Raw genomic sequence first — 12,999 nt, 5'->3', positions numbered from 1 at the left:
TACACGTTTTTAAATAACTTATTTACTCAATCAATTATAGAGGCTATAATAAATTTGAACATGCCAAAGAACGATAAGATATATCCTCTTATCTTTCACATAAACTAAATAATAATAATAATGAAAACTTATCTTTTGTTTATAAATTGATTTATGTCATTAACAGCTTTTGTACCACTCAAAACCCCCTTAACACCGATAATATTTAACCATTTAATCTAATCTTATCTATAGTTAAAAGCCAATACATGTTATATTTCAGAAAATCCTAAATACAAACTGAATATAAAATCCTTAATAATAATTTGTTTTCTTTCTCATTACAGTCTGAATCTACATCGACCTCAATATCATCGAATATTTCCAAACCCATTGCAACAAAATGTGTATTTTGCGCACAAACATTGGGCATCAATGATCGGCCCAAATTGCTAGAATGTTTACATGTCACCTGTTCACAGTGCATGAGTACGAAATTTGCTGAGCTAGATCGTACTATGCCACCCCTAATACACTGTCCCATTTGTAATATGGCCTCACAGAATGAATTCATTATTGATAATCAATTTCTAATTGAACATTGCACCGGTGCTGGTGACATGTCCTCGGATCCCAATGATTCAAGTGGTTCAAAGGCCTCAGCCAACATACCGTGCAGCAGTTGCTCGGACAACAACATAGCCACATCGTGGTGTGTCGACTGTTCCGAATACATATGTGATAGTTGTGTGCAGGCTCATCAACGTTTAAAAATAACCAAGGATCATACGATCAAACCCAAAGAGGAGGCTAACAACGAACAAATGCCCAGTTCGGCCGTTGACAAATTGCACATGTGCATATTGCATCCTCAGGAGAAGCTGTCGCTGTATTGTGAGACCTGCGAAAAACTAACATGTCGAGATTGTCAGCTTAGCGATCATCGTGATCATAAATATAAGTTTGCTCATGAAATTGCCACCGAAACAAGACACGCAATTACCTCCATGGTAGCGGAAATCAACTATAAACGTTTCTTACTCACCTCGGCCATGCAAGTCATTGCCGAACGACAGAAAGTCATTTCGGACAAGAAGAAAGAATTGATCAAAGAAATAACCGCCATGGTTGTGACAATAACAAATACGGTTAATATGCGTGGCAAACAGTTGGTGATGCGTTTGAATGAAGTTTGCGATGGCAAATTGAAGTTGTTGGTAGACAAGCGGGACTCTCTCATTTCACTTTCCGATAATACGGACTATTGTATTGATTTTATTGCAAATGTCTTGGATAAGGGCAGCGATTATGCTATACTCTCGAGTAAAAAGTCATTGGTTAGACATTTGCAAAAGCTTAAGTGTCAACGAGCCGATATACCTAATCCTGATATACCGTTGCGTATCGATTTACAAATGTGTCAAATACAACAATTACAAAAAGGTGAGTTGGCTAAAGGAATTTACAATTAAAAGTCATTGCATTTATAATTTCTACTTTATTATTTTACGAACCTATGATGTAGGTATACATATATTTTCTAGTGTCATCATAAACATTTACTTATAGGTAGGGTCATGATACAGTAATTGTAGAAGGTAGAATCACTAAGGAGAGTTTTCAATATCTACCCCTATAACGTCAAACTTTGATTTTGATTTTTTTCATATTGCAAGAATTGTATAATTGAGAATTTATTTTCTACTGAGTGTACCTTATATTGTTGTGTCATGGGTAGGATCTTGATTTTATTATGTATTTCTGTCCCTATCTCATTTATATCAGAACTTGTTTTGGGAAATGTTACATGGGGTAATAAAGAGACTTTATATATTAATAGAAAGTCATCGTTAAAAGATCTCTAGTTCAAGCTGGTACATGATTGTAAGACTGTCCTTAACAGGTTTATGGAACACTATGAAGTAAGACTGTGTTGAGTACCAGGATACTTGAATATTCAGGGCAACGAGATTTTAGATGAGCTTGCAAGGCAAATGTCGAAGCAATCCTTGGAAGTTCATGGCGAATCGGTGAAACCATCATTCAACCACTACCATAGGGTTGTTATGGAGAAAATCCTACTTAGAACTAACCATTCCTGGATGAGCAGAATGGACAGCAAACTCTAAAAGCCTTGTAGTCCATTTTGAAAATGGCAGGTACTAGATGGCAATTAAACCTGTACAAAATTAGTATCATGCTCATAGGTATGATTACGGGTCATTGCTTAATTAGAGTGGTTGGGTCACTATCCGGATCTGCAGTGTTATATTAGAAGATAATAATGGTTACCGGACCGATTTTCCCGAATTTAAATACCAACCGAACCGGGGCTATAACGTATATTTAACAGATAGACGGACATGGCTATATGAACTCCGCGATCTATAACGATCCAGAATATACATTTACCTTACCACTAATGGTAAAGTATATAAAAAGGGCAGTTATGAAAAGGAGTTGAATTAAATTTTAGAAGTTATACTGCAAAAAAAAATAGAGTTTGGTTTTAATTTTTTATTTTTTTATTTTATCTTTCATACTGTTAAGATTTCAAATTATGAAGAATTTCAATAAAATTATTTTCTTTTTTAAATTAAATGTTTGCATTTTCTTAACATTTATTTATTTTTTTCCATCAGAAATTTCACGCCTTGGAAACATTCTCGTCGATGGTAAACCATATCCACCACAACCATCACCACCACCCCAACAGCAACAGCAACAACGTCAACAACCAAGTCCCAATATGGCACCACCTCTACGACCTGGTATGCCGCCGGGAATGCAAGCTGGGATGTCGCCGGGTGTACCGCCGCCACCAGGAGGATTTGGTCCACAAAATGGTCCTGGCCTATACAACAGCAATTCACCGCAACAACATGTGCACAACATGCAAATGAATCGTAATTTTGCTGGTGAAGGGCCAGGTAAGGGTAGGCATCAAAATCGTTCAAAAAAACTTTTAGTTGAAAAATATTAAATAAAATTTATTGAAATTAATTTATATATTTCATTTTACAGTACGTTATGGTGGTCTGCCGCCCTCATTAGCAATGCAACGTCAAGGGCAGCCTCATGTTAGTTCCTCAACACATCCACAAAATATGGGTATGATAAAAATTGAAATACTTACCACAATAAAAAAAATATATTATGTAATTAATTTGTTTTATTTATAGACATAAGCCTTAGAGGTTTATTAAATAATCAAGCTGCTCAAAGTCCTAATCAACCGCCACATATGCCACCCTTCAATGGACCGCCTAGTTATCCGGGTGGACCACAGGGAGCACCATCGCCACAACAAATGGGTCCACAAATGCGTCAGCATTTTATGGGCGGTCCACCGGGTCAGCAGCATCAGAATTACGCACCCACGCCGCCTGGTGGACCAAATAATCCAAACTTTATGAATAACAGCGCAGCAGCAGCGGCCGCAGCACGTTTCCAATCATACCAACGTATGTCAAGTCATGTCCAACAACAAGCGGCCGTAGCTGCCATGGCCTCATCGGGTCAGGGTCAAATACCCTCGCCAAATGCCATGCAAAGACCACAGATGCACCACAATCCCATGCAAAATGTAAGTTAGAGATTAAACCACAAATGTTATAGATAATTTGAAATAATTTCTTTGTTTTTGTTTTGTAGAACATGGGGTTTCACGGAAGCCAGCCTGGTTTTAATGCCGGCCACCCGCAAACGTCACCACAATTAGGTGGCGGAGGCGCAGGAGGCGGAGCCGGCGGTAGTAGTGGTATTCACATGGCTAAATGGCATATACCTCAATCTGCTCAAAGTAATTGTGAGTGTTGTGAAACCTAGAAACCCTTATTAATACCAGGTCTTTCTTATTTTAAATTTATCCCTTCTCTGTTTAGGTTGCTCTCAACAAGGGCCCAATTTGATGAGGTTTGTCAATGGTCATCAAACAGAAAATTTTAAAATCTCATTAAAATCACCAAATACTCTTAAGAATACAACACCTCCCACAACAGGCAGTTCAGCTGGTCATGGCATGCCTGGTGGCGGTGGAGGTGGCAATGTTTCCGCACATGGCAATAATTCTATATTAAATGCTGCTTCGTTGGGCTTAAGTCCCGCTGTTTCTATCCTGCCAAATGTAACATCAACCAATCCTAAAACACCGAGTCCTAGTACACATGAGGTAAGAATAATTTATTTATAAAAAAAACCTATTATTAACTATTTGTTTAATATTTAAATTTGCAGACCTCTAAAGATTTCACTGAGCCTATCGATAAAGTACGGGATGATTCCATTAATGATTTAATGGCCACTATAGCTAAATTAGATTCCAATGGTGTGCAAGTATTGCCCGAAGGACGTACAAAAACAACATCTCCACAGGTTCACAGTTCCACAGATTTATCAAACACACAGGAAGGTATGACTACAACTTGAATTATTTTCTATTATGTTATTATCATCCCCCTATACCCATAATTTTAGATCACATTTAAATCATTTCATTATTGTATTATAATATTCATTTTTTATATTGATTACAAAACTTAATTTCAAAAGCAAAAATTTGAATTCAACTCACAGTCCTGATTTTTTATTTGCATTTATTATATTTTATTAGTTCAATTTGTCTTATATACCAAGATAATCAAATCAATCAATTTATTCCCCTTGTAATTAAACTAGTTGCTGTAGTTTTTTATAATTACTTGTAACTTTGCTTTGTTTATTTCTTTTCTCAAAACAAACAAAAAATATAAAAATAAAAATAAAATCAATTAATTAAACTAAACTTTAATTAATCCATATAAATGCCAAAAATCAATTCAACTCATATATTCTATACCAAATAACCACATAATATTAAACAAACAAAAAACAATCCCCTAAAAAATACGTAACTAATCAAGTTCATAATACAAAAACTACTGAAAAAGATGATCCAAATGAAGATTGGTGTGCCGTTTGCTTGGACGGTGGCGAACTAATGTGCTGCGATAAATGTCCCAAAGTATTCCATCAAAACTGTCATATTCCTGCTATATCATCCCTACCCGACGAGAGTGAAAGTTGGCAATGTTTGCTTTGCGTGAATCTCAAGGAATTGGCCAGCAATCCTGATAATCTACAAAAGAATCCTGGAGAATTAAGCCGTCTGGAATTGCAAATATTACAACGCATCTGTCTGGAATTGTTCTGCCAATACGAGCAGAGTTTACATTTCCGTGAACCGGAACCACCATCAAATACAACATATTATGAAATTGTTTGCAAGTAAGTGGACATTTGTTTGTTAAATTTATTTGCTTTATATTGTTTCCAGTCGAAATATCACTTTTTTCGTGGGATTTTTAAACAATGCCTTTGATTTTCTCATGCATTTGTTTAAATTTATGCAGAAGATATGCGACAGTTGCACGATAGTAGTTGTATTGTTGAACTGGTGATATTTGTTAAAATGTATGAGAATCAAGGGGCGTGTCACGAGTTCTTGAAATTTCCAAATGGCCTCCTTTAATTTCATAAAAATAAACTAACATTTCATTGATTTTAATTATTTGTAGCCCCATGTCTTTGGATGTTATACGCACACGTTTGGATCCTTCTAGCCAGAATCATTACAAGGACATTTCTTCTTTTATAGCTGATGTTCGCTTGATTTTTAAGAATACTTATCTATTCTATCAAGTGAGTAATATGGTAATATATTTTTTGTTTTTTTTTTATTTTTTGTATTATTATATGTTTAATGTTATTCAAATTAATATTAGTTTATGTTATGCTGTGAACGTTAAAGAAAAAGTTTTGACTTAATTTTACTATTTCTTACTGGTATGCATTCGTTTACATTCCTAATTGTGAATTCCCGGAAGTATTTTATTAGAAATTACCGAGAAATTTTGATTTTTTATACTAAAAGTTACAGTGATATTTCTGCACATATAAAACAAATTTGTTGTGATTTGTTGCCAATCTAATTATACAGAAAGTCAGATGACATAGAAGAATTTAGTATTAAAAACATTGATGGAGGAGATTTTTTTTTATTTCCCAGGAATGTAAAAAGTCCAAGAAATTAGAAACCGCAGTTTATATATGCATACAAGTCTAGTTAACAAAACCAAAATTTGAGGGAATTAAATTATTACTGAGTATCTTCGTCTTCCAGACACATCAAAACAACTTGTTTGGTTCTGTGCAATGACATAACATGACAGTTAGTTTAAGCTGACATAACACTGCACAACACCTCCCTCACCCTTATTGAGTCCTAACCAAACCATTCAGTCGCACGAACGTCTGATGTCCATTCCTGACAAATACGTCAGATCGTGCAAAAAGAGGCTGCCTAACGTCCCGAATCTCAGATCTGATACGGAGTACAGTGTTAGAGGAGATTTTCAACCGTTTCCTATTCTTTATCATTATATTTAAATATCATCCCTGTATATCTGATAAAACCTTAACCAATTTGCTGTCCTTTTTATGTGAGAATTTTCATCCTGCAATACAATACATTGATCCGGCTGTCTAAAAACACACCCGTCCCTTTTTGAGTAGTACAAAAGTCACCAGCCACACTTTCCCTTGGCTTTGAACCATCACTGACGATCTCAAATAGATTATGCTTAGGAAGAAGAGCATTCTGTCTAATCGCAAACAATACGGAAAATTTGTTGTCGAAGAAAGTACAAACATGATTAATACATCAATTATAATCTTGGCTTGAATACTATTTAAAATCGAGAAAATCTGCCCACAAATGGATGAGATATAAGCAAAAAACTACGTTTACATCGACTTTTTACCTATATCTGGACCTTTGTCATTAATATAGACAACATGGTAGATATTTCAAAGACCTTTGCAACGATGGGTCAAAATCGGAAAATTATTTTTTAACCCGCTAAATATTAAAAAAAAACATTTTAAAATTAAAAAAAAAAAATTAAAAAAACAATTCGAAAAAATGTTTTTCCCATAAATTAAAAAACGGCAAAAAAAATAAATTTTGTTACCTAAAAATATTTAAAAATTTTATTTTGAAGTATAATTTGGTGAAGGGTATATAATATTCGGCACAGCCGAATATAGCTCTCTTACTTGTTTCACCTCAAATTGGTTTTCACTAAAAAAATGTTCACCATAAATTTGTTTTCAATATTTATCTTAAAGTCTGTGAAGGATATTAAAGATTCGGCACAGCCAATATAGACTTTCTTGTTTTTTTTTTAAAAAAAAAAAAAGGTTTTCCACAGTTTTCGCTGGCTCCAAATCCGATTTCGAAAAGGTTTTTGATATACCAGAAAGCATCACCCTCGAGGTCAAAAAAAAAACTGACAAAAAACTAATGTGCTTTGGAGGTTGAGTCCGATTTAAGTTCTAATACTCACGAAATTTACCCAAACGAACTTATTTTGTTTTGGTAAATAATAACAAATTAGATTAACATTAATTGACAACTTTGTTTAAAATTATTGATAAATTGTGTGATATTTCCTTAAGTCACAAATTAAGTGAATTTTCCTTAAGTCACGAGACTAGAGTTTGTAATAATGGAGACACATTTCCCTCAAGGATTAAAGATTTTGATGGTTTCTTTCATGCACTTGAAATTACAAAGTTCATTGTGCTTAATTTGCTTTTTTTTGCCATTGAATGTGTACGTCGCAGTGGCTTTTAATTAATTTCATAAACTTCAACGAAAATTTTTATGTTTAATTTCAAGATGTTTAATTTTAAATTAAAGCGACATAATCCGGATAAAATTCGCTTAAAGTTTGTTTACTTTAGGAAAATTCAGTGTATTTCTTGATGTTAGTATGAATTAATTATTATAAGTATTTGTACGTGATTGTGGATACATGTTTTTTATGTCTCAATATTAATTAAATTAATGAGGGTAATCATTTCAAAAAAATTGGAAAATTACACTCTTATTTTTTTACACTTTTAAAAAACAAAAACAAGAAAAAAATAAAAAAAAATTGTATTTTTTTTTGGAATTTTGTTAAAGTTTTTGTGTGTAAAAGTGTAAAAAAAATCAGAGTGTAATTTTCCATTTTTTTTGAAATGAATACCTTAATAAATTTCATATTTTATTTTTAAAATGTTTCCTAACCTTAAACTGTTTTTTTTTTCTTTACCATCTTCACCTTAATGTCTCTTATGATTTTGTTATTATTATCATACAATTTTTCTAAAAACAACATGCATTAAACATAATAACTTTAAAATTATTGCAGGAGGATTCCAAAACCTTTACAAATGCCAAATATTTGGAAAATTTCTTTGAAGAACAATTGGCAAAATGGCTACCAAGCTATGCAAATAAATCAATCAATACCAATAATGCCAACAGTATATTGAACAGTGGTCCGGGCAGTGCACTATCAAATGGTAACAACAGCAATTCAGCTTCAACATCCGCCTCACCAGCACCCGGTGCACCATCGCCCTCCCTGGAGAATGGCGGCCGCAAAAGCACCAACTCAGCCATGTTAAATATGAATACAAATAGTAATGGCAGCAGTGCATCAACACATCGTTCCGATGACAACATCGATGATGGGTGCAATCCGGCCAAGCGACAGCGCAAACAAACTGAATAGGGTAAGATTATTGATGAAGAAAATCTCAATATATTTATGGAAATTTTACAGAAAATATAGCATTATGCCAATGTGCAACAAATGCAACAAGATAATACATGATAGAAGAATAATAATACATTATTTGATATATTTAAACAACAATACTAAAAACAAAAATAAAATCTCTTAATGTAATGTGAAATAAAAAAGATGAATTGAGAAACAAAAATAGCAAGCCAAATACGTTTATTTATAACGTAACACTATTATGGTCATTTAAAATAAAAATAAAAACTTTCATATCAATTTCTTAATTAAGAAAATTTGAATTAAAATAAAACAGCAAACAAAAAATAATTTAAAAAAAACAAACAGGAAAGACAAAGTTTAACTTTAATTTTAGAAAAACAACACCCAAGCAAAATAAAACAATTTTTAAGTCTTATTGAAACAACAAATTAAGACTAATAAAGTTATTGTAAATTGAACTAAATAATAAATAATAAAACATCTTAACTACATACACATATTAAAGTATATTATGAAGTAAACAGTAAAATAAAAAAAGAAAATAAAACAAAACAAATTTCATTTAATATAAACTAATTTTAATTGTATATAAACTAAACTTAACTGAAAAATCAACAATAAATTAATTACAAGTTTTATAAAATACTGAATAAAATCAAACAAATCAACTCTTAATGAAATCATTAATTTATATATAAAAAAACGTAAAATATTTAACAACAAATATAAAACACATTCATTAATCATAAATATACTTGTATTTATATAGAAATTAAACAATTAATAATTAAAGCCTCCCTCTCCCTCATAATCATATAATATTTAAACACACACATTCTTACTGTCCCCTATTTTTTTTTTTTTTCTTTAATTTAATAAAAATTTATTAAAAACTATATAAATTTCCATTTTGTTTTTTATTTACTTTTTTTAAAAAACATTATCTTATTGTTATTGTGATAGTTTTGCAAAGAAATTACAAAACATTTTTTATATGAACCCTATATACATATACTATATTGAATTTTCCATAATTATTTTCCATTCTTCATGTATCGTCAACATTAAAAAAAAATCCTCAATGAAATTATTTAAAATAATAATAATAAATCAAATAAATACACCTTTAAATATGTATACGTTATAACATAGAGAAGACATTATTTTTTAAGGTATATTGCTTTTTTTAATAATATTTTATTATTATTATCATTTCTCTTTTATTTATAACATAATGTAATTAATTTAATGAAATATTTGTTAATATAACAAAAAGGCAAAAGAAAAAACAAACCATTCATGACACTTTTCTAAGAAAATTTACTGTACTTCATAACTTTCAAATAATGCTTAATTATTGTCAAAATAAATTTGTAAAATTAATCATTCTACCATATTTACATTATTTATTAACTTTCTTTAGTTAGATATTTAAAAAATGTTCTGAATATTGTCACTACAATTCGTATATAAAATTTTGATAAACTTATGTGAAGATTTTTTTGCGCTAAATAAATTTAAACCTTTTTTCAATGAAATTATAAATTAAATAACATTTCTGTGCCGTTATAAACTAGAATCAATCAAAATTTCTAAAAATCTTAAATTAACTCGTCTTTGCTCTAAGAAAATAACCTAGAATTTGAAGAAGGAAAAATTTATAACAAAAAAATCAATCATGAGTTTAAAATATAAACAAATGAAAATTGTTGTAACTGGTCTGCTGGTTTCAGAATTTCTTCTCTGGCGAAAAATATTCTGATTGATACAGCTCTGGTTAAGTTAATAATATTTGGGCAAGTGTGACACGAATATCCCAGCTTATATCGTAGGAACGAAGTTCATTTTACCTACTGATCTTGCCTCTTCCTAGCAACATTATAAACGGACAACATGTAAGAAAATTACAAACCTAAAGGAAGGAAATTTGATAAATACCTTTGAATATATTTTTGGATTGTTGAAGTAAATAAATATCTTGAAGATCTACAGGACATATTTCTCATTCTATTGTGATCATAAAAAGGTTTACATTTCAATTGTGTGAGTGCAATAAGTAAATTTTGTCCATAAACTTCACTATACAAGTATCTACATTCATTCCACATCCAAGCAATTCAAAATTTGATAGTCTGTAAAGAAAACTGCGAATATTTGATTTGTAATATGATTATAAGACATCTGAAATGTCAACCATAGGAAAGTTTCAAATAAAATAAATTGGCTATACGATTTATTCAAAAAGTTTTTTTTGATTTTAAACAAATGCTAAAATGTGTTTGTTTTTAAAAAGACATAGCAAAAAGACCACTTAAACCAGATGCCCGTCGTAAAACTCATGTTGTAAAACCTTTAAAATGAGCCACACAAATTGTCATAAATTAACAACACAGCATCATCATAGCTCTGCCCCGCTAATAATCGCCATACATTTTCATATTTTCTCCATAACCTCACAATTTATTGTAAAATTCAATTAATGCATTTACTTTTAGCTCATAAATAAATATTGATTTATTTAAGATTCGTATTAAAAGCTTGTAAACGCTGAAATGTCTCATAAAACATTGCCTAGCTAAATTGCAGGTTATTGGATGGGCACAATAAATTGTACTCCTCCATCAATAAGTGTTTAGCTTTTTATCGTCTTTCCAGGGTATTATGGAATTAATATAGATGATGAAAACTTCTTAAAACATGAATCAGGGTATCATTTAGAAAGCTGGAATGCTTAAATCTTATTTTTATATTCGGAGATATCAGTTAAATGGTAACAATAGAGGTTGATGATGCATACTGGAAGCCAGAGCTTCAAATTAAATTTTTCAACTTGAGTTTAATTCAATAAAATCTTAATTCGGAAATTAAAAATTACAGCCATTCACAAATCCATTCCCAAAAAACTAATTCTTTAGCTTCATTCAAAGTCTTTTATTTAAATATTCATAACAGAATTCATTCAACATTCAGATCTAATCCAATTTGAATGAAAATATTTGTTGTTCATTCAATTTGTTTTTGGTCTTAATCATGGATTTAAATTAAAGAAAACTTGAATTATTCAATGAGGAATGAATAAAGAATGAATTCTCAAAGGAATGGAATGAAAGTAATGAAATTAAGAATTAATTCTTTCGAACAATTGCTTTTATCAATTTCAAAGGCCTGTGAACTTAATTGGATAAGGCTAAACTGCAGACAAAATATATATTTTGTATTAAATAAATTGTTTCACGTGTTAAGCTTTAGCCCTGGTTAAAGTTAAGAAAGTCCAAAGAAATAGCACAAACAAAATTTATTATTGATTCAAATTTTTCATTTAATTGAAATATGCCAAATTTAATTCAAAACATTACAACCACATGAAATAATTTAATTAAAATTTTTATTTTCTCATGACACCATAAAACTCTGATTATTTATAGAAAATAGAGAAAAAGAATACATAGTAGTACTAAACAAAATAAATAATCCAAATAAAAATCAAGTATTGTTGTTGTGTATGAATTATTTTTAATGCATACAATTAAATATTAGAAAGTAGAGAGATTAAAGCAAAAATTAGCATTAGATGATAAAAAAAAAACAAAAAAAAAACCATTGACACAATTAATTAAGTTTAAACAAAAATATAAAAGCATTAGATAATGTGGCTTTTATACATATACAAAATATACTTACAATTAGATCTAGAATTTGAATTCCAAAAATTCTAATTATATGTACTATAACATAAATAAAGGACATGAAAAATAAATTCTAATTAACATTAAATTGCCAGGAATTTCAAAGAGAGAATTGCAAACTACAAAACTACAAAAGTTTTAAATGAACTAATAACTACAATAGCAAAGAAAATAACACATAAACTACAAAATATTATAAATTATTAAGAAAACCGCAAATAAAGCAAATTTTACTCAAATAAATTATAAAAAAACTCAACCTAAAATTTCATAAAAATTATACAAAAATACAAACCATCAAAAGAGAATCAATGAATGAATATATGAAATAAGCATTAAAAGTAATAATTATGAAATATAACTCCATTGTTGGTTTAACTTAACTACAAACAAACATAATTTACATTAAAACTATTTAAACATCAATTTTAAATGTTTTTTTTTTTAGCATAAAACAGAAAATTAAATCACACCACATACAACTAATTAAAACAAAAAAAAAAAACAAAGAAATATATATTCTTAATATAAGCTCTGTATGTTTAATAAAAAAATCAATAAATTAAAAAACACTCTAATAATTAACAACAAAAAAAGATTAATAAGAACAAACGTTTATATAAAAAAAAATTCTTATATAAGCAACTCTTCGATTTAATAAATAATGAGTAAAATTATTTATAATATACACATAATTTGTTTTATTTTTTTTATAATTT

General features: G+C 30.0%; 1 protein-coding gene across 6 annotated transcripts in view; it reads left to right on the top strand.

Moving 5' to 3' along the window:
- The window catches only part of bon (bonus), an 81,064-nt gene extending 71,919 nt beyond the window's left edge, over positions 1 to 9,145 (top strand). For 2 of the 6 annotated variants that reach the window (XM_065509349.1, XM_065509343.1), the window contains 10 exons: positions 327 to 1,422; positions 2,622 to 2,915; positions 3,004 to 3,090; positions 3,162 to 3,565; positions 3,634 to 3,787; positions 3,864 to 4,150; positions 4,216 to 4,390; positions 4,881 to 5,244; positions 5,535 to 5,670; positions 8,217 to 9,145. In XM_065509349.1, coding sequence (XP_065365421.1) covers positions 327 to 1,422; positions 2,622 to 2,915; positions 3,004 to 3,090; positions 3,162 to 3,565; positions 3,634 to 3,787; positions 3,864 to 4,150; positions 4,216 to 4,390; positions 4,881 to 5,244; positions 5,535 to 5,670; positions 8,217 to 8,582 — 3,363 coding nt within the window. In that variant the 3' untranslated portion in view covers positions 8,583 to 9,145. The remainder of the gene's footprint in view (positions 1 to 326; positions 1,423 to 2,621; positions 2,916 to 3,003; positions 3,091 to 3,161; positions 3,566 to 3,633; positions 3,788 to 3,863; positions 4,151 to 4,215; positions 4,391 to 4,880; positions 5,245 to 5,534; positions 5,671 to 8,216) is intronic. The other 4 variants (XM_065509355.1, XM_065509368.1, XM_065509365.1 and 1 more) reach the window with 4 other exon arrangements.
- The last annotated feature ends 3,854 nt before the right edge of the window (positions 9,146 to 12,999 follow it).

Source organism: Calliphora vicina, chromosome 1 (assembly GCF_958450345.1).
Source record: "Calliphora vicina chromosome 1, idCalVici1.1, whole genome shotgun sequence".
Lineage (NCBI taxonomy): Eukaryota > Metazoa > Arthropoda > Insecta > Diptera > Calliphoridae > Calliphora > Calliphora vicina.
Note: the sequence above shows the minus strand (reverse complement) of the source record. Positions and strands in the feature narration are given on the sequence as shown.